The sequence below is a fragment of the Mytilus californianus genome, unplaced genomic scaffold (assembly GCF_021869535.1).
Source record: "Mytilus californianus isolate M0D057914Y unplaced genomic scaffold, xbMytCali1.0.p SCAF_42, whole genome shotgun sequence".
In the NCBI taxonomy this organism is placed as follows: Eukaryota; Metazoa; Mollusca; class Bivalvia; order Mytilida; family Mytilidae; genus Mytilus; species Mytilus californianus.
In genome coordinates, this window is record NW_026262693.1 from 923,052 (window position 1) to 947,062 (window position 24,011).

A 24,011-nucleotide genomic window follows, 5' to 3' on the forward strand; every position below is an offset into this window, starting at 1 on the left:
GTCGAGGTTCAGACGGCTATGTCCAAAATTGGCAACATGACTTTCCTGCACACAGATGACTAGGAAAAGTATGTGGTATTTCAGCTAAAACTATTGATGTATCAACACAAACTGACAATTCTTGTACACATAGTTATGTTATTGATAGCCATGATAAAATTGATAATGAAATTGATTTAAAACCAAAACCTTTAATTACACCTTCAAAATATCAAAGCGGATCAAATGTTGATACATGTTTTAAAAGTACTGTTATTGATAGTGTAGACCATACATGTAGAAATATTAAAAATGACTTTACACAGGTAGAAAATAATGTTAATTATGATATTAATAATAATCAGGTGTGTCAAAATCCTGTTATTCTTCATGATATTGTTTTTAAATCAGGTGTTCCAAATTATCTTGGATCACAAATACCTGTTCCTTCAACAATGAACATTCCTATATGGAGAAAATTGTTAAATGGTTATTATGACTATAAAATTGTAGAATTTTTGAATTTAGTTGGCCTGTTGGCTATAGTAAACATGAATTTCCAGAGACTATTGTTAGAAATCACAAATCTGCATTGTTTTTTAGTGAGCACATAGATGAATATATCAAAAAAGAGTTATCATATAATGCTCTAGTTGGCCCTTTCAAGGTCAACCCTTTTCAAGTTCCTTTAGCTACCTCACCTTTGTCTTCTGTTCCCAAAAAAGATACGATAGAGAGAAGGACTATTATGGATTTTTCCTTTCCAATAGGTACTTCAGTAAATGATGGGATACCAAAACATACTTACATTGGTGACCCATTCACATTACATTACCCTGCCACTGATCACTTAGTACAGCTTATAAACGAAAAGGGTCCCAACTGTCTATTGTACAAAGTGGACATAAAGAGATGTTACCGTTGGTTACCAGTTGATCCTTATGATTATCATTTGTTAGGACTAGTCTGGAATCACAAGTTATACTTTGACACTAAAATTCCCTTCGGCTTGCGTACAGGGGCTATGGCAGCACAAAGGACCACAAATGCTATAATGTACATGTACAGAAACATGGGTTACAATGGTGTTAATTACATTGACGATATAGGTTCAGCCGAAACGACAGAATTTGCCGGGAATGGTTTTCACATTCTCAAAACTTTAATTGATGACCTTGGTTTTAAAGTCGCGGAGCAAAAGTGTTGTGCACCTGACACAAATATGATATTTCTTGGAAAACAATTTGACACTGTCAACATGACAATTTCTATTCCCACTGACAAATTAGGTGAAATAAAAGGAGTTATTGAGAAATTATTGACTAAGAAAACTATCACAAGAAAAAAGCTTGAATCAATTATTGGAAAATTGTCCTACATAGCTGATTGTATTAGATCTGCAAGGTTATTCATTGCACGCTTGCTTGCTCTACTCAGAACTGTATCACGCAAAGGTCATCACGTTAATTTGAATGGCGAAGCCAAAAAAGACTTGAAATGGTTTTTAAAATTCATGGCAAGGTTCAATGGAAAGACCACAATTCCAGAGCATATCTGGACCAAACCGGATCAATTAATACAAACTGATGCGACTTTATCAGGAATAGGTGGTATTTTTTATAATAGTTGCATCACTGAGTACTTTCATTTTGATATACATACATCTTGGTCAGGTCACCATATTAGTGTATATGAACTTCTGGCTGTCCTGATCAGTTTTAAAGTGTGGGGTAAAAGACTGCAAAATAAACGTATTGTGTTGCATTGTGACAATTCATCTTCAGTTATTCTACTTAATACAGGTAGATGTCGTGATAAAATCATGCTTAGCATAGCAAGAAACATTTGGTTAATTTGTGCTCAATATAACATTCAGATCAAAGCGATTCATATTCAAGGAATAAACAATCGAGCAGCAGATATATTGTCGCGTTGGACATCACTTGAAAAACCTTATGCAAAACTGTCGACTGTTTTAGATGACAATTATATGTTAGATATTGAAATGTCGGATAACTTACTTAAGTTAGACTTTTCAATTTAATTTCAGAAACCGGATCAGATTAATGGCTATCACTTCGTCGGAAAGCAAGAACAGTTTTAAAAGCAGCTTTCAGACCGGGAACTTTTAAAAATTTGAGGACTCAGCTTAATACATACCTTTTGTTTTGTGAAAAGTTTTTTAGATCAGCATTTCCTGTTGATCAAGAGACACTCTGCGGATATGTGTGTTTTTTGTCAGATCATTTTAAGAGTAGTGGATCCGTTAGAAACTACTTATCAGGTGTTAAAACTTGGGCCATTCTGTTAAATTTTGATCCTGAGGAATTTAATTCACCTTCGCTCAGGCTAACCTTGTCAGGTATTGACAAGCTTAATACAAATGTTCCAAATACAAATTTACCATTTGAACCATATCATCTGAACCATATGTTTGAAGTCCTAGATATGACAAGTGTACAGGATGCTGTGTTGTGGGCTGTTATTATGATAAGCTTTTATGCTATGCTTAGAAAATCACAATTCGCTAACAATTCAAGGACAACGATTAACCCTAAGGAGCAGTTAACCAGAGGTGATATTCAAATTACTGAGGAAGGATTAATTATCGATATACAGTGGTCAAAAACTAGTCTAAAACACAAAAGTATTCAACAGATTCCTCTTAAAAGAGTTGAGGATTGTGTTCTATGTCCGGTACTGGCTTATTCTAGAATGGTAAAAATGTTGCCTGCACCACCAGGAATAATGCAACCACTATAGATAAGCACACAATCACCTATTTTCGCCGTCTGAAATGAACTTGCCAACGACAACTTTCTCTGGTCTCCATGGGCTCTAACCAGAAACTGACATTGTTGGTCAATATCTAGTACAGGCATAGGCACTGAAACATTCTCTACATTTATTGTACCCAAGTTTGACTCTATCTCTGAAGGATGAAACGTTAGTGTCGGAACGGTAGCTGTTTGAATATCTCTGATTTCTAATTCTTTCTGGTGAGTTTTCGCATCTAGATGTTTAACTGACTGGAATAAATAAATTTCAGATGCATGTTGCTTCAGTGTTTTGATATCTTTTTTCCATGTGGATAGTGAGTCGTAGCTTGATTGGACACTATTTTTATTTTGGGACACCGTCTCGCAACAGTGTTTATACTTATTAATAATGTCCTTCTGTATATCTGCTTCTAACTTATCTAAATGGGCGATAACTTTCTGTTTCATTGCCGACACTCGTGTCTTAATTTTATTCATACTTTTCTTCAAATCTTCGAGTGTTGCCTCATTTTGACTCAGTATGTTTTCTGTAACTTGACTTAGGTTGTCCATTCTTTTCTCTAAATCGGAAATAGCAGTGCTGTCTTTCACGCCGTTGGCAGCTTTTTGAACTGAAATGATAGGTTTACAATTAGGATGCAATACCGGTAAACATGAATCGCAGATCAACTTGTCATGTTGACAGCAGTACAATATGATCTTTTGATCGGGATGATTCTCGCAGTTTTTTGACAACTGAAGACTCGATGAACTGAGTTGTTGTATTTCTTCCATTGGTACTATCTTGTGAGCTGAAGACATCTTTTCGTGAACTCTGGCACATGTTTTACACACAAGTTCACTACAATCACTGCACCATGATACGGCTTTTATGTCTTCGTTACCACGCTGACAACCGACGCAAAGTTTACTGTCTGCCATACTGTAACATAAGAAATACATTGCGTATGCATTAAAAGGATTAACAAATGTATATACATGTTAGTATGAAATTGATTTACATGAATTCTCGATTAAATGGAGACATTTAAAATATATTATTTTATCTGCTTGCAAATGTTTGTATACTAGTATTAATACATGACTGACTAGTTGCAAAAAACTCAAGGTAAAAAATCTCGAAGAAGACAAAAATATAGTGTAGTGGTTAACTTTCTATGAAGAGCATAGAAATATCGAAAGAAAATGATAAATCGTGTTAGAGTAGCCGGTGGCTGATGTGTTTTTTCACATATTGTTGAAATATGTAAATAAATTAATAGAAAACAGCTAGTAAAGTCTAGTGCAAACATTTTTCATTAGAATATAGTCTTCAATATTAGACAGACTTTTTTTTAAATCAATCATATGCAGAGAGAGGTTCCGTTTATGATCACAGTAGCTTTTTTCGGGTCACTAATAGTGATATAAACCAATAATATAAATTTCATAAAAATCTGGCAAGAATTGTACACATTAGAGCGCTCATAAGGCAATTTTCCATATAATTAATATTTCCAAGGGGCATTACTCTTTTGAAAATAATTGATCGGCACTGATTTTCGAAATCGTCCAAGACATTGCTAATATAAACCTATGATATACGTTTTTTTAAACCTGCCAAGAATTGTACTAATGAGAGCGATAACGATGCAATTTTCAATATAATTAATGTTTCCAAGAGGCATAACTCTTTTAAAAAAAATTGATCGGCACTGATTTTCAAACTCGTCCAAGACAATGCTGAATTAAACCTATGATATAAGTTTCATAAACATCTGGCAAGAATTGTACTCGTAAGAGCGCTTACAAGACCGGACGGACAGACGTACAGACGGACAAGGGTAAAACTTAATGCCCCCTCCACTACGGCGGGCGCATAAAAAATATATACCATTATGTTTTTAACCATTTCATTTAAACAAGGAAAATGGAGATTTGGGGTAAAGTATGACGACTTCAAACAAAGATGTTCATATTTCATTTGGTTAGTATGGTATGGTGATCAAACTTTGGCCTTCTTATACAGAGTTCTCAAAAAGTGTTGGTAAGAAGCCCGGCGAAGGTTTTGACCATCTGTATCTGTATAAATTCTGCCAATGTAGGCACACCTCCAAGGAGTTGTCTGTTGAATAAAATAGTGTCCTTCACCATATGAAATCATTATTTTAGTTACGAATATGTCCATTCCACTGCTCAATACCAAAAATTGCAAAGGACCGACACAATTTTGGAAATTTTGCAATAGAAATAATAGTGAGGACCAGCAGATTTTCTTCAAGGACCAACAGGGAAAAAAATCGAGAACTCTGTTTATATAGGGTATGGGTTCGTTTGTGGTTATGGTAAGATTAAGGTAAGTTCAAGGTCAGGGTAAGTTTAGTTTTTATGGGACAACCATTTGATATTCGCGGGGGAGGAGAATTTTTTGACGGATAAAACTATTCATTTTGATCTGTTGCTATGCATGCTTAATTTTTACTGCAGCAGAGTTTGGTTCATATTTACTTTGTACACGATTTATTCCTGGTATTTTCACATAAATCAATACATGAATGGGGTGTTTTTCAAACCCCAGCCAGACGTGTGTACCAAATATTGAAGTTGAGACCCCTCTGTGTACCAGCCATAGATATAGACGACTTTACTAGAATTCGTGCGCTCCTCCGTATGTTTTCCTATATCACAAGGCTAATGTTATGAGTTCACTCTAAAAACCAATTGTTCGATGATATCAATTATGATCGTTGTAATTCTTGTAATTCATATACGGTCGACGTCATAGGTCCGATGATTTAAGATATAAGATATTTATAAGTATAAAATCCAAGCAATCGGACTGCTACAAAATAACACAAATAAACAATAAACAATACAAATATTTAACATTTTCAAAACATGCTAAAGTGTTTTTTTTTTTAATCCAAGTTTGTTTGTTTTTTCTTCTTTGATCATTTTCTTAAACCCTAGACAACATGCCTCTCCTCAAATTAACGTAAAAATATTATATTTAGAACAGTAAAAAGAAGAAATGCTATGAAGGAACATAATTATCACAAAGGGTAAAGAAAATCATGGTAAGCTATAAAAATATACTTGATAACTAGTGAAACTAATCGTAAGAAAAAGAACAAGAGGCTCTCAAGAGCCTGAATCGCTCACCTGTATTTCAGAGGAGAAGATTTTTAAATGTAAGCAAACTTGAACAAATTGTGTAAAATTGTCTTTAAAGGGCAATAACTCCTTAAGGGGTCAATTGACAATTATGGTCATATTAACTTTTTTGTAGATCTTACTTTGCTGAACATTATTGCTGCTTACAGTTTATATATATATATCTATAATAATATTCAAAATAATAACAAAAAACTGCAAAATTTTGTTAAAACTACCAATTCGGTGGCAGCAACCCAACAATGGGTTGTTCGATTCGTCTGAAAGTTTCAGAGCTGATAGATCTTGACCAATTGAACAATTTTACCCCTTGTCAGATTTGCTCTAAAAGCCATAGTTTTTGAGATATAAGCCAAAAACTGCATTTGACCCCTATGTTCTATTTTTAGCCATGGCGGCCATGTTTGTCAATGGATCAAAACTTCGGATAAAATTTATAAACTAGATACCCTAAGGAACATTTAGATAAAGTTTGAAGGTATTTAACCCAGTGGTTTCAGTGGAGAAGATTTTTTTAAATAGTTTACGACGACAGACGACGACAGACGACAACAGACGACGGCGACAGACGACGACAGACGACGGACGACGACGGACGCCAAGTGATGGCATAAGCTCACATGGGGCCCTTTGGGCCCCGGTGAGCTAAAAACAACGTCCCGATGTACGTCAATAATATTGAACAACACCATTTATGACATACAACAAACAGCCACAACCAACAAATGAAAAGATTTTGCTTGAAACAGGTACATACAGAATGTGATCATATGTTTCATCAAAAGAATCTCCATTGTCCTAATGTGTTGAAATGTTAGAAGCAACGAAGTTTTAAAAGAAAATACTTAGATATATCAAAAACCATCTTACAATATTAATGATAGCATAACGGAGAACGTTTTAATTAGGTATGAATATGACTAAAATTTTCATTGGTTAAAAATGGCTAGTCATTTTGTTTAATTTGTTCGGAGCGTACTCCATGTTTTAGATTCACCACTTTAGATCTTTCTTAAAAGAGATAAGTTTAGCACAATATTGATCTAAATTTTTGAAAGAAACCACGTTTTTATGTCCCAAAGGATTTGTAGCTTTTGTGGGATCAAAGTTGCTGATCATAGAGGACCAACGGGGATCCGATGTCCAAATAACATTTCGTATGACTTTGCTTTTGATACACGTAATCAGGGACAGGGTGCTAATGCTAATGTCTTCAGAAAATCTTTCTTCCACCCCCGCTAGAAGTCATTGCGGGTAATGTAGCCAAAACCCCAAAAACAAAGCCTTGACGAGACTTTGTCAGCTCTAGAGCAAGAGAATGAAAAACTTTTAGAAAAAATTAAATTGCGTGAACTAGTTGAAAAGAACAAAACTCTGAAAAAGAAACTTAAGCAAACGGATTTGAACCGGAAACAAAAACATGACCAAACTAACAAAATTGATTTAGAATCCTTGAGAAAAGACGAAGACTTGAAACAGAAAATAACAGAAAAACAGAAAGGATTAGTGAGCAAATTATTCATGTCTGATGATTCAGATAGTGATACAGAAACAGAAGGTGAGATTCATTTCACACAAACATTAAAAACACTTAACTATCCCAAGTTCAAACTCAAAAAGAATAAAAACCTTTCAAAATCTGGTTCATCTAGAAAATCTAGTGATAAGGCTATTTTTCATATTGCATGGCCTCATGAGTTTGCTGGGAGTGACGATATCGAATTCATGTCCTTAAGTATGCCTGCTCTTGTCAGAGGAGAAAATTACATTATACATAACATTGAACCCGCCGAATATAGAGACAAACGTGCTGAACATCTGACACAGCTAATGTTTTATAGTGAACAATTTATATGGTCTGATGTGCTTGCATTTCACAAAGATGTACTTCGAGAAATAGAAACTGGTCGTGCTTCATGGAATGACAATTTTTACTTTTGCAAAGCACGTCGCTTGCATCAGTCACATCCAAGGTTTTATTGTTCAGCTTACAACAAAGGCTCATGCAGCAAAAAAGAATTACACAAAAATACTCTTGGTTTATTAGAGGAACATTTCTGTAGTTCATGCTGGATTAAACGAAAAACTATATTGAATCACGCTGCAAAAGCTTGTCAAAGTCAAAAACAGTTCCAGGGTAATGCAGGTCGAGGTCGAGGTTCAGACGGCTATGTCCAAAATTGGCAACATGACTTTCCTGCACACAGATGACTAGGAAAAGTATGTGGTATTTCAGCTAAAACTATTGATGTATCAACACAAACTGACAATTCTTGTACACATAGTTATGTTATTGATAGCCATGATAAAATTGATAATGAAATTGATTTAAAACCAAAACCTTTAATTACACCTTCAAAATATCAAAGCGGATCAAATGTTGATACATGTTTTAAAAGTACTGTTATTGATAGTGTAGACCATACATGTAGAAATATTAAAAATGACTTTACACAGGTAGAAAATAATGTTAATTATGATATTAATAATAATCAGGTGTGTCAAAATCCTGTTATTCTTCATGATATTGTTTTTAAATCAGGTGTTCCAAATTATCTTGGATCACAAATACCTGTTCCTTCAACAATGAACATTCCTATATGGAGAAAATTGTTAAATGGTTATTATGACTATAAAATTGTAGAATTTTTGAATTTAGTTGGCCTGTTGGCTATAGTAAACATGAATTTCCAGAGACTATTGTTAGAAATCACAAATCTGCATTGTTTTTTAGTGAGCACATAGATGAATATATCAAAAAAGAGTTATCATATAATGCTCTAGTTGGCCCTTTCAAGGTCAACCCTTTTCAAGTTCCTTTAGCTACCTCACCTTTGTCTTCTGTTCCCAAAAAAGATACGATAGAGAGAAGGACTATTATGGATTTTTCCTTTCCAATAGGTACTTCAGTAAATGATGGGATACCAAAACATACTAACATTGGTGACCCATTCACATTACATTACCCTGCCACTGATCACTTAGTACAGCTTATAAACGAAAAGGGTCCCAACTGTCTATTGTACAAAGTGGACATAAAGAGATGTTACCGTTGGTTACCAGTTGATCCTTATGATTATCATTTGTTAGGACTAGTCTGGAATCACAAGTTATACTTTGACACTAAAATTCCCTTCGGCTTGCGTACAGGGGCTATGGCAGCACAAAGGACCACAAATGCTATAATGTACATGTACAGAAACATGGGTTACAATGGTGTTAATTACATTGACGATATAGGTTCAGCCGAAACGACAGAATTTGCCGGGAATGGTTTTCACATTCTCAAAACTTTAATTGATGACCTTGGTTTTAAAGTCGCGGAGCAAAAGTGTTGTGCACCTGACACAAATATGATATTTCTTGGAAAACAATTTGACACTGTCAACATGACAATTTCTATTCCCACTGACAAATTAGGTGAAATAAAAGGAGTTATTGAGAAATTATTGACTAAGAAAACTATCACAAGAAAAAAGCTTGAATCAATTATTGGAAAATTGTCCTACATAGCTGATTGTATTAGATCTGCAAGGTTATTCATTGCACGCTTGCTTGCTCTACTCAGAACTGTATCACGCAAAGGTCATCACGTTAATTTGAATGGCGAAGCCAAAAAAGACTTGAAATGGTTTTTAAAATTCATGGCAAGGTTCAATGGAAAGACCACAATTCCAGAGCATATCTGGACCAAACCGGATCAATTAATACAAACTGATGCGACTTTATCAGGAATAGGTGGTATTTTTTATAATAGTTGCATCACTGAGTACTTTCATTTTGATATACATACATCTTGGTCAGGTCACCATATTAGTGTATATGAACTTCTGGCTGTCCTGATCAGTTTTAAAGTGTGGGGTAAAAGACTGCAAAATAAACGTATTGTGTTGCATTGTGACAATTCATCTTCAGTTATTCTACTTAATACAGGTAGATGTCGTGATAAAATCATGCTTAGCATAGCAAGAAACATTTGGTTAATTTGTGCTCAATATAACATTCAGATCAAAGCGATTCATATTCAAGGAATAAACAATCGAGCAGCAGATATATTGTCGCGTTGGACATCACTTGAAAAACCTTATGCAAAACTGTCGACTGTTTTAGATGACAATTATATGTTAGATATTGAAATGTCGGATAACTTACTTAAGTTAGACTTTTCAATTTAATTTCAGAAACCGGATCAGATTAATGGCTATCACTTCGTCGGAAAGCAAGAACAGTTTTAAAAGCAGCTTTCAGACCGGGAACTTTTAAAAATTTGAGGACTCAGCTTAATACATACCTTTTGTTTTGTGAAAAGTTTTTTAGATCAGCATTTCCTGTTGATCAAGAGACACTCTGCGGATATGTGTGTTTTTTGTCAGATCATTTTAAGAGTAGTGGATCCGTTAGAAACTACTTATCAGGTGTTAAAACTTGGGCCATTCTGTTAAATTTTGATCCTGAGGAATTTAATTCACCTTCGCTCAGGCTAACCTTGTCAGGTATTGACAAGCTTAATACAAATGTTCCAAATACAAATTTACCATTTGAACCATATCATCTGAACCATATGTTTGAAGTCCTAGATATGACAAGTGTACAGGATGCTGTGTTGTGGGCTGTTATTATGATAAGCTTTTATGCTATGCTTAGAAAATCACAATTCGCTAACAATTCAAGGACAACGATTAACCCTAAGGAGCAGTTAACCAGAGGTGATATTCAAATTACTGAGGAAGGATTAATTATCGATATACAGTGGTCAAAAACTAGTCTAAAACACAAAAGTATTCAACAGATTCCTCTTAAAAGAGTTGAGGATTGTGTTCTATGTCCGGTACTGGCTTATTCTAGAATGGTAAAAATGTTGCCTGCACCACCAGGAATAATGCAACCACTATAGATAAGCACACAATCACCTATTTTCGCCGTCTGAAATGAACTTGCCAACGACAACTTTCTCTGGTCTCCATGGGCTCTAACCAGAAACTGACATTGTTGGTCAATATCTAGTACAGGCATAGGCACTGAAACATTCTCTACATTTATTGTACCCAAGTTTGACTCTATCTCTGAAGGATGAAACGTTAGTGTCGGAACGGTAGCTGTTTGAATATCTCTGATTTCTAATTCTTTCTGGTGAGTTTTCGCATCTAGATGTTTAACTGACTGGAATAAATAAATTTCAGATGCATGTTGCTTCAGTGTTTTGATATCTTTTTTCCATGTGGATAGTGAGTCGTAGCTTGATTGGACACTATTTTTATTTTGGGACACCGTCTCGCAACAGTGTTTATACTTATTAATAATGTCCTTCTGTATATCTGCTTCTAACTTATCTAAATGGGCGATAACTTTCTGTTTCATTGCCGACACTCGTGTCTTAATTTTATTCATACTTTTCTTCAAATCTTCGAGTGTTGCCTCATTTTGACTCAGTATGTTTTCTGTAACTTGACTTAGGTTGTCCATTCTTTTCTCTAAATCGGAAATAGCAGTGCTGTCTTTCACGCCGTTGGCAGCTTTTTGAACTGAAATGATAGGTTTACAATTAGGATGCAATACCGGTAAACATGAATCGCAGATCAACTTGTCATGTTGACAGCAGTACAATATGATCTTTTGATCGGGATGATTCTCGCAGTTTTTTGACAACTGAAGACTCGATGAACTGAGTTGTTGTATTTCTTCCATTGGTACTATCTTGTGAGCTGAAGACATCTTTTCGTGAACTCTGGCACATGTTTTACACACAAGTTCACTACAATCACTGCACCATGATACGGCTTTTATGTCTTCGTTACCACGCTGACAACCGACGCAAAGTTTACTGTCTGCCATACTGTAACATAAGAAATACATTGCGTATGCATTAAAAGGATTAACAAATGTATATACATGTTAGTATGAAATTGATTTACATGAATTCTCGATTAAATGGAGACATTTAAAATATATTATTTTATCTGCTTGCAAATGTTTGTATACTAGTATTAATACATGACTGACTAGTTGCAAAAAACTCAAGGTAAAAAATCTCGAAGAAGACAAAAATATAGTGTAGTGGTTAACTTTCTATGAAGAGCATAGAAATATCGAAAGAAAATGATAAATCGTGTTAGAGTAGCCGGTGGCTGATGTGTTTTTTCACATATTGTTGAAATATGTAAATAAATTAATAGAAAACAGCTAGTAAAGTCTAGTGCAAACATTTTTCATTAGAATATAGTCTTCAATATTAGACAGACTTTTTTTTAAATCAATCATATGCAGAGAGAGGTTCCGTTTATGATCACAGTAGCTTTTTTCGGGTCACTAATAGTGATATAAACCAATAATATAAATTTCATAAAAATCTGGCAAGAATTGTACACATTAGAGCGCTCATAAGGCAATTTTCCATATAATTAATATTTCCAAGGGGCATTACTCTTTTGAAAATAATTGATCGGCACTGATTTTCGAAATCGTCCAAGACATTGCTAATATAAACCTATGATATACGTTTTTTTAAACCTGCCAAGAATTGTACTAATGAGAGCGATAACGATGCAATTTTCAATATAATTAATGTTTCCAAGAGGCATAACTCTTTTAAAAAAAATTGATCGGCACTGATTTTCAAACTCGTCCAAGACAATGCTGAATTAAACCTATGATATAAGTTTCATAAACATCTGGCAAGAATTGTACTCGTAAGAGCGCTTACAAGACCGGACGGACAGACGTACAGACGGACAAGGGTAAAACTTAATGCCCCCTCCACTACGGCGGGCGCATAAAAAATATATACCATTATGTTTTTAACCATTTCATTTAAACAAGGAAAATGGAGATTTGGGGTAAAGTATGACGACTTCAAACAAAGATGTTCATATTTCATTTGGTTAGTATGGTATGGTGATCAAACTTTGGCCTTCTTATACAGAGTTCTCAAAAAGTGTTGGTAAGAAGCCCGGCGAAGGTTTTGACCATCTGTATCTGTATAAATTCTGCCAATGTAGGCACACCTCCAAGGAGTTGTCTGTTGAATAAAATAGTGTCCTTCACCATATGAAATCATTATTTTAGTTACGAATATGTCCATTCCACTGCTCAATACCAAAAATTGCAAAGGACCGACACAATTTTGGAAATTTTGCAATAGAAATAATAGTGAGGACCAGCAGATTTTCTTCAAGGACCAACAGGGAAAAAAATCGAGAACTCTGTTTATATAGGGTATGGGTTCGTTTGTGGTTATGGTAAGATTAAGGTAAGTTCAAGGTCAGGGTAAGTTTAGTTTTTATGGGACAACCATTTGATATTCGCGGGGGAGGAGAATTTTTTGACGGATAAAACTATTCATTTTGATCTGTTGCTATGCATGCTTAATTTTTACTGCAGCAGAGTTTGGTTCATATTTACTTTGTACACGATTTATTCCTGGTATTTTCACATAAATCAATACATGAATGGGGTGTTTTTCAAACCCCAGCCAGACGTGTGTACCAAATATTGAAGTTGAGACCCCTCTGTGTACCAGCCATAGATATAGACGACTTTACTAGAATTCGTGCGCTCCTCCGTATGTTTTCCTATATCACAAGGCTAATGTTATGAGTTCACTCTAAAAACCAATTGTTCGATGATATCAATTATGATCGTTGTAATTCTTGTAATTCATATACGGTCGACGTCATAGGTCCGATGATTTAAGATATAAGATATTTATAAGTATAAAATCCAAGCAATCGGACTGCTACAAAATAACACAAATAAACAATAAACAATACAAATATTTAACATTTTCAAAACATGCTAAAGTGTTTTTTTTTTTAATCCAAGTTTGTTTGTTTTTTCTTCTTTGATCATTTTCTTAAACCCTAGACAACATGCCTCTCCTCAAATTAACGTAAAAATATTATATTTAGAACAGTAAAAAGAAGAAATGCTATGAAGGAACATAATTATCACAAAGGGTAAAGAAAATCATGGTAAGCTATAAAAATATACTTGATAACTAGTGAAACTAATCGTAAGAAAAAGAACAAGAGGCTCTCAAGAGCCTGAATCGCTCACCTGTATTTCAGAGGAGAAGATTTTTAAATGTAAGCAAACTTGAACAAATTGTGTAAAATTGTCTTTAAAGGGCAATAACTCCTTAAGGGGTCAATTGACAATTATGGTCATATTAACTTTTTTGTAGATCTTACTTTGCTGAACATTATTGCTGCTTACAGTTTATATATATATATCTATAATAATATTCAAAATAATAACAAAAAACTGCAAAATTTTGTTAAAACTACCAATTCGGTGGCAGCAACCCAACAATGGGTTGTTCGATTCGTCTGAAAGTTTCAGAGCTGATAGATCTTGACCAATTGAACAATTTTACCCCTTGTCAGATTTGCTCTAAAAGCCATAGTTTTTGAGATATAAGCCAAAAACTGCATTTGACCCCTATGTTCTATTTTTAGCCATGGCGGCCATGTTTGTCAATGGATCAAAACTTCGGATAAAATTTATAAACTAGATACCCTAAGGAACATTTAGATAAAGTTTGAAGGTATTTAACCCAGTGGTTTCAGTGGAGAAGATTTTTTTAAATAGTTTACGACGACAGACGACGACAGACGACAACAGACGACGGCGACAGACGACGACAGACGACGGACGACGACGGACGCCAAGTGATGGCATAAGCTCACATGGGGCCCTTTGGGCCCCGGTGAGCTAAAAACAACGTCCCGATGTACGTCAATAATATTGAACAACACCATTTATGACATACAACAAACAGCCACAACCAACAAATGAAAAGATTTTGCTTGAAACAGGTACATACAGAATGTGATCATATGTTTCATCAAAAGAATCTCCATTGTCCTAATGTGTTGAAATGTTAGAAGCAACGAAGTTTTAAAAGAAAATACTTAGATATATCAAAAACCATCTTACAATATTAATGATAGCATAACGGAGAACGTTTTAATTAGGTATGAATATGACTAAAATTTTCATTGGTTAAAAATGGCTAGTCATTTTGTTTAATTTGTTCGGAGCGTACTCCATGTTTTAGATTCACCACTTTAGATCTTTCTTAAAAGAGATAAGTTTAGCACAATATTGATCTAAATTTTTGAAAGAAACCACGTTTTTATGTCCCAAAGGATTTGTAGCTTTTGTGGGATCAAAGTTGCTGATCATAGAGGACCAACGGGGATCCGATGTCCAAATAACATTTCGTATGACTTTGCTTTTGATACACGTAATCAGGGACAGGGTGCTAATGCTAATGTCTTCAGAAAATCTTTCTTCCACCCCCGCTAGAAGTCATTGCGGGTAATGTAGCCAAAACCCCAAAAACAAAGCCTTGACGAGACTTTGTCAGCTCTAGAGCAAGAGAATGAAAAACTTTTAGAAAAAATTAAATTGCGTGAACTAGTTGAAAAGAACAAAACTCTGAAAAAGAAACTTAAGCAAACGGATTTGAACCGGAAACAAAAACATGACCAAACTAACAAAATTGATTTAGAATCCTTGAGAAAAGACGAAGACTTGAAACAGAAAATAACAGAAAAACAGAAAGGATTAGTGAGCAAATTATTCATGTCTGATGATTCAGATAGTGATACAGAAACAGAAGGTGAGATTCATTTCACACAAACATTAAAAACACTTAACTATCCCAAGTTCAAACTCAAAAAGAATAAAAACCTTTCAAAATCTGGTTCATCTAGAAAATCTAGTGATAAGGCTATTTTTCATATTGCATGGCCTCATGAGTTTGCTGGGAGTGACGATATCGAATTCATGTCCTTAAGTATGCCTGCTCTTGTCAGAGGAGAAAATTACATTATACATAACATTGAACCCGCCGAATATAGAGACAAACGTGCTGAACATCTGACACAGCTAATGTTTTATAGTGAACAATTTATATGGTCTGATGTGCTTGCATTTCACAAAGATGTACTTCGAGAAATAGAAACTGGTCGTGCTTCATGGAATGACAATTTTTACTTTTGCAAAGCACGTCGCTTGCATCAGTCACATCCAAGGTTTTATTGTTCAGCTTACAACAAAGGCTCATGCAGCAAAAAAGAATTACACAAAAATACTCTTGGTTTATTAGAGGAACATTTCTGTAGTTCATGCTGGATTAAACGAAAAACTATATTGAATCACGCTGCAAAAGCTTGTCAAAGTCAAAAACAGTTCCAGGGTAATGCAGGTCGAGGTCGAGGTTCAGACGGCTATGTCCAAAATTGGCAACATGACTTTCCTGCACACAGATGACTAGGAAAAGTATGTGGTATTTCAGCTAAAACTATTGATGTATCAACACAAACTGACAATTCTTGTACACATAGTTATGTTATTGATAGCCATGATAAAATTGATAATGAAATTGATTTAAAACCAAAACCTTTAATTACACCTTCAAAATATCAAAGCGGATCAAATGTTGATACATGTTTTAAAAGTACTGTTATTGATAGTGTAGACCATACATGTAGAAATATTAAAAATGACTTTACACAGGTAGAAAATAATGTTAATTATGATATTAATAATAATCAGGTGTGTCAAAATCCTGTTATTCTTCATGATATTGTTTTTAAATCAGGTGTTCCAAATTATCTTGGATCACAAATACCTGTTCCTTCAACAATGAACATTCCTATATGGAGAAAATTGTTAAATGGTTATTATGACTATAAAATTGTAGAATTTTTGAATTTAGTTGGCCTGTTGGCTATAGTAAACATGAATTTCCAGAGACTATTGTTAGAAATCACAAATCTGCATTGTTTTTTAGTGAGCACATAGATGAATATATCAAAAAAGAGTTATCATATAATGCTCTAGTTGGCCCTTTCAAGGTCAACCCTTTTCAAGTTCCTTTAGCTACCTCACCTTTGTCTTCTGTTCCCAAAAAAGATACGATAGAGAGAAGGACTATTATGGATTTTTCCTTTCCAATAGGTACTTCAGTAAATGATGGGATACCAAAACATACTTACATTGGTGACCCATTCACATTACATTACCCTGCCACTGATCACTTAGTACAGCTTATAAACGAAAAGGGTCCCAACTGTCTATTGTACAAAGTGGACATAAAGAGATGTTACCGTTGGTTACCAGTTGATCCTTATGATTATCATTTGTTAGGACTAGTCTGGAATCACAAGTTATACTTTGACACTAAAATTCCCTTCGGCTTGCGTACAGGGGCTATGGCAGCACAAAGGACCACAAATGCTATAATGTACATGTACAGAAACATGGGTTACAATGGTGTTAATTACATTGACGATATAGGTTCAGCCGAAACGACAGAATTTGCCGGGAATGGTTTTCACATTCTCAAAACTTTAATTGATGACCTTGGTTTTAAAGTCGCGGAGCAAAAGTGTTGTGCACCTGACACAAATATGATATTTCTTGGAAAACAATTTGACACTGTCAACATGACAATTTCTATTCCCACTGACAAATTAGGTGAAATAAAAGGAGTTATTGAGAAATTATTGACTAAGAAAACTATCACAAGAAAAAAGCTTGAATCAATTATTGGAAAATTGTCCTACATAGCTGATTGTATTAGATCTGCAAGGTTATTCATTGCACGCTTGCTTGCTCTACTCAGAACTGTATCACGCAAAGGTCATCACGTTAATTTGAATGGCGAAGCCAAAAAAGACTTGAAATGGTTTTTAAAATTCATGGCAAGGTTCAATGGAAAGACCACAATTCCAGAGCATATCTGGACCAAACCGGATCAATTAATACAAACTGATGCGACTTTATCAGGAATAGGTGGTATTTTTTATAATAGTTGCATCACTGAGTACTTTCATTTTGATATACATACATCTTGGTCAGGTCACCATATTAGTGTATATGAACTTCTGGCTGTCCTGATCAGTTTTAAAGTGTGGGGTAAAAGACTGCAAAATAAACGTATTGTGTTGCATTGTGACAATTCATCTTCAGTTATTCTACTTAATACAGGTAGATGTCGTGATAAAATCATGCTTAGCATAGCAAGAAACATTTGGTTAATTTGTGCTCAATATAACATTCAGATCAAAGCGATTCATATTCAAGGAATAAACAATCGAGCAGCAGATATATTGTCGCGTTGGACATCACTTGAAAAACCTTATGCAAAACTGTCGACTGTTTTAGATGACAATTATATGTTAGATATTGAAATGTCGGATAACTTACTTAAGTTAGACTTTTCAATTTAATTTCAGAAACCGGATCAGATTAATGGCTATCACTTCGTCGGAAAGCAAGAACAGTTTTAAAAGCAGCTTTCAGACCGGGAACTTTTAAAAATTTGAGGACTCAGCTTAATACATACCTTTTGTTTTGTGAAAAGTTTTTTAGATCAGCATTTCCTGTTGATCAAGAGACACTCTGCGGATATGTGTGTTTTTTGTCAGATCATTTTAAGAGTAGTGGATCCGTTAGAAACTACTTATCAGGTGTTAAAACTTGGGCCATTCTGTTAAATTTTGATCCTGAGGAATTTAATTCACCTTCGCTCAGGCTAACCTTGTCAGGTATTGACAAGCTTAATACAAATGTTCCAAATACAAATTTACCATTTGAACCATATCATCTGAACCATATGTTTGAAGTCCTAGATATGACAAGTGTACAGGATGCTGTGTTGTGGGCTGTTATTATGATAAGCTTTTATGCTATGCTTAGAAAATCACAATTCGCTAACAATTCAAGGACAACGATTAACCCTAAGGAGCAGTTAACCAGAGGTGATATTCAAATTACTGAGGAAGGATTAATTATCGATATACAGTGGTCAAAAACTAGTCTAAAACACAAAAGTATTCAACAGATTCCTCTTAAAAGAGTTGAGGATTGTGTTCTATGTCCGGTACTGGCTTATTCTAGAATGGTAAAAATGTTGCCTGCACTACCAGAAGAACCCGCTTTTGGTCTAAGTGATAGTAAGGGAAAGATCTGTGCCTTTTCAAAGTCAGACATGGACAAAATTATTCACAAACTCTTAGTGCGTTGCGGAATGGATACTTCACAATACTCGTTTCATAGCTTGCGTAGAGGCGGTGCAACTTGTGCATCAGCTGCTGGATGCACAGACTCGGAAATTTGTACAATAGGCAATTGGGCTTCCTCTTGCTACAGGGGCTACATCAAACACTCTACTGACAAACTTTATTACATCTCAAGCAAAATGGAACTTTTTTGCAAACTTTCCAACTGATCAACTTCCATGATATTTTTGTCCTCAATTTTTTTTCTGATTTCTGTGCTTGGCATTGCGTTGCCTTGGTGATTGTGGTGTTCAGTTTTAATATGACATATTGTTGAACATAACATTGTTTCTTTATGCGTGTTTGCATATTTACATTTTGTATGCGTATTTGCATTTGATTTATTAAACACCACCTTTGAATGCCAGCACAGACTTCAGTTTTATATAGCCACTCTGAAAGTACAGTACAAATTGGTTAAAAATGGCTAGTCATTTTGTTTAATTTGTTCGGGGCGTACTCCATGTTTTAGATTCACCACTTTAGATCTTTCTTAAAAGAGATAAGTTTAACACAATATTGATCTAAATTTTGAAAGAAACCGCGTTTTTATCCCTCCCGCCCACCCAATTAGGAATCATTATTTTTATTTCATATGAATGTATGTTGAAATGTTTTTTCTTGACATGTCTTAACTTACAACTTTAGTGAAATGTTGTTTGCCTTTTTTTTTTAATATTCAGAAAATTATTTTTACCTTTATAGGTGATTGTGGTGTTCAGTTTTAATATGACATATTGTTGAACATAACATTGTTTCTTTATGCGTGTTTGCATATTTACATTTTGTATGCGTATTTGCATTTGATTTATTAAACACCACCTTTGAATGCCAGCACAGACTTCAGTTTTATATAGCCACTCTGAAAGTACAGTACAAAATACTTAAAAATGACTGGAATTAACAGAACTTAAAATGACTGAAATTTTCAGTACAGTTAAATGACCAAATTTTCGGTACTGAAAAAAATGACTGAAATTTACAGTACTGAAAAATGACTGACAAATAACTAAAATTTTCAGTACTGAAAAATGACTGACATTTTCAGGATTGACAAATAACTAAAATTGTCAGTACTGAAAACAACTTTTTCTCAACATACTGAGAAGATATGGGTAAGAAATGTACTGATTAGTGATCATTTCTTATCAGTCCTGTATGACCTGTATATGTTTTGGCATTAAAAGTACATGTAAATTCTTGGTAGTGTACTAAACACATGGATACTTTTGATTGATCCTTAATCCAGACCTTTAAATATTTACTCCCATGCGTGATATTGATGTATTGCTGTCAGCTCGAATTACCGAATCATCTTTTAATTAGTGTGGGAAGTGCAACAAAATATAAACACGAGTTCGTGTCCTTGTTTTCCTCCTTTGTTTTTTTCATATTTATACAAAAACTATGTTATTGTTATTCAAAAGTAATTATACTTGTGTAATGTAGAAGACAATTCTAAGTTGTATAACTTGTGTCTGATTCTATTGCCATGTATTATTTCGACAATACAAAATGTTTAAACAAGATTGCTCTGATAGATAAAGAGTAAACTAGAAGACCCTGTTAGCTTTGCAAAATATCCATGTTAAAAATCACAATGTAGTGGAACATCCTATCCAAATGAAAATCATTTTGAAAGATCCAATACTATGAAAAGTATTTTATATGTTTAATTTACAATATGAGAGGTAATGCCATGACTAAGATTAACCCTGAAACAAATGCTATTAAAAACATAATGAACATGTTGCCAAAGGCGTGGAAGGGGTCTTCTGGCTATTTCAACATTTCGAATTTTACTATCCTGTCTATTCCAACATTGAAAGGGTGTCTTCAACCTATGCCTGCAGTGAAATAATCTTTTCGCATTAACAATTTTCGATATTCACCTTTTCTACAGGACACAGATGTATACGAAATAGTGCTTCAATTTCAGGTTCCCCCCATGGTGTCTTCTAATCTTATTATTTAATAGTGTTCCAAATTCTTAAGGTTCATCATAACATTTGGCTAATATGACCGTATTTACACCACATTTTATGTTTTAGAAAATCATAACATTTTTGGGATTTTGAGATTCCGTTTTTTTCGTTCTCATAGAAGGTGCCAAAAACGTAGTTGGGGAAATGTTTGAGGTGTTTCCCTATGTAAATAATTGTAGTGAATTGTATTGATAATTACACCTTATGTAAGAATCCTGGGTTTTGATTGGTTGATAGCCAGTGTATTTTTCACCAATTTACTTTTATCAAATGAATATCGTTCATTTTTAAACAGCGCCGGGGTATATGCAAAAAGGATATGCCTTTTTTACCCTCTCTGCCGTGGTATTTGCCAAAAAATACTCTATCCGACTGGATGCTTGTAATGTCACGATCATCAATGCGTTTTATGTCACGATCATCAATGCGTTTTGTACGTTAACATTCGGTGTAATTAAACAGATATAGCATGTTCTTGAGGGGTATTTGCGAAATATACCAGTCTTGAGAATGAATTTCCCTCGCCTTACGGCTCGCGAAATTTAACATTCTCTCGACTGGTATTTTTTGCAAATACCCCTCCTTAACATGATATATCTGTTCATTAACCGGGCTATAGATATCTGCACAACAATAGGTGATTTAAACTGTGTAAATGAGTGGACCATATCAAATGAAACTCAGGTGTTTGTTTATATTTTATCACCTTCTGCAAGCTCACAAAAAGGGAATCTCAAATTCCAGTTAAGTGTTTAAAAAGTAAAATAACAAAAATACAGAACTTCAAGGAAGATTAAAAACGGAAAGTTCCTTACCAAATGGCAAAATTAAAACCTCTAACACATCAAACGAATGGAAAACAACTGTCATATTCTTGATTTGGTAAGGCATTTCCTTGTTTAGAAAATGGTGGATTAAACCTGGTTTTATAGCTAGCTAAACCTCTGACTTTAATGACAGTCGCATAAAATTCAATTATATTGACAACAATGTGTGAGCAAAACAAACACATAATTTTCTGAATCATAAAATGCATTCAAATTTATTCACCTAGTTCCTGCCATGCCTTAAAAACTTTTCCAGGTGCACAGGTTTGGCTGTACTCAGAGTAAATTTTGTTGTGTAAACACGGCTATATTTTTCAATTCATACCCATGGTATGAATAAGGAAGAGATAGAGAGAGATTAAACCATGATGCCAACACTATAAATAAATGGTGTTTAAACAACAAAATGGTAATAAATCCTTTAAAAACAACTTCTATGCTGGTTGGAACGAAGAAAAAACGAGGTTTGATAGGTCATAAACTAAATATATCAATACAAGATAGCCCAATAACATTTGTTGAAACACAAAAGCTTCTAGGTATATATATTGACTTAAATTTAGAATGGTATTTTCAAATAGATCATGTATGTAAAAGCATAAGTACTCGTATTGCTCTGTTATCCAGAATTAAGAAATATCTAGGTATTATTAGTAGAAAATTATTTTATAATGCTTATATTCTGCCCATATTTGATTTTTGTTGCTCAATATAGGAAAATTGTAATGCAGATGGAATTCAAAGAATTGTTAAGATGCAGAAAAGAGCTGACAGAATTATACTGGATGCACCAATACTAACACCTACTGTAAATTTATTTAAAGAGCTAAAATGGTTAAATTTCAAATCTAGGATTTCTTATCATAAATTGATTCTTGTTCATAAAATTCTAATAAAGCACCTGATTACCTTAAAGAACAATGTTGTCAAATTGTAAACCTACACAGCAGAAATTTAAGATCTTCTACAAATAATAATAAATTCGATGAAAAATACATTCACATATAGCTCCTCAATACTTTGGAATAAACTACCAAATGAAATAAAACTATGTGTAAATCTTGGTACTTTTAAAAGAAAATGTGTAGATTTTTTTAACTATAAATGTTATGTAACAACTCTCTAACTCTATTATGTCTTTTTAATGTTTGTGTATAACATGTATAATGTATTTAATATTTTGTTTTTTCTCTCGTTTTTTTGTTGTTCTACAAACAATCATTTAGCGTGAAAGTTTAATTATATGTTCAAAAATTGTAATATCTGTAATACTTGTTCTGTATGTTTTTTGGTGAGGGCCTCAAGGTAGATTAGTGAATGCTAATTGAGTCACCCTCTTAAAATAAAGTCATTATTATTATTATTATTATTATTATTATTATTATTATTATTATTATTAATTCCTTTTTATGAACCTTAATCGCGCTTCTCTTCTGAATTATTGCCAAATTAACTCATTTGTCCCTTTGATCTGGCATTGGGCAATTTCGGATACCCTGGCAGGAAGATGCTGGGGTCGATGCTGAAAATGGCTACTGGTATTACTTACCTAACCAGTTTTTCTTCTAACCTTTATCTAACAAGGGAGATGAATGATTACTTTCGTTTTCAATGTAATTTCCAATTTGCTTAAAGGGAGGCAATCTAAGTATTCAAGGTTATTTAATTTAATTGGCGCTTAAAATTTAAATATCCATAAAATGTGCATGTTCAGAAAAACAAAAGTTTTTGGAATGGAAGAAGGATATGAGAGTATTGTAATTGAAGATCATCAATTGGTGATATCGGAAATCGGGTGTACTGGCGATGCGTCAGAGGAGCTTATACACGGATATTTGCGATCATCAAATCAAAAATCAATAGCCGCAAATTTTCAATTACAATACTTTGTAATGAAGCTAGAAAAAACCCCGCTAAATCATACATTTTAAAATCAGTGACACGACGTCTGTTCTTGCTTGCACAATTTCAGATGATCAATCGTGAAATTGATGCCCTGTCAGTGTTCCGTTATCCTAACAAAATAAACGTTACAAACAATCTATTATTAGAATTTTATTTTAACATTGCAACTTTATTTTCAAACAAGGACATTTTATTTAATCTCAAAATTTGATGCAATTCGTTTTATAGTGCCTTTCTATTTCTAAACGTGACTTATAAAATATGATCCACACGAAAATTAATTTATCATTGTAAAATTATCAAATTTTCTGC

General features: G+C 34.0%; 1 protein-coding gene across 1 annotated transcript; it reads right to left on the reverse strand.

Moving 5' to 3' along the window:
* Positions 1 to 10,748: 10,748 nt before the first annotated feature.
* Positions 10,749 to 23,387, reverse strand: LOC127699836 (E3 ubiquitin-protein ligase TRIM33-like). Its single transcript, XM_052203212.1, has 2 exons — positions 23,344 to 23,387; positions 10,749 to 11,745 (listed from the first exon to the last, which is right to left on the reverse strand). Exon 2 carries the CDS (start codon positions 11,742 to 11,744, stop codon positions 10,749 to 10,751), a length of 996 nt encoding a protein of 331 aa, XP_052059172.1. The 5' UTR covers position 11,745; positions 23,344 to 23,387.
* Between the last annotated feature and the right edge of the window lie 624 nt (positions 23,388 to 24,011).

Bases quoted from the DNA above. Each gene is read 5' to 3' on its own strand.
- LOC127699836 (XM_052203212.1), bottom strand. From the start codon at position 11,744: ATGGCAGACAGTAAACTTTGCGTCGGTTGTCAGCGTGGTAACGAAGAC.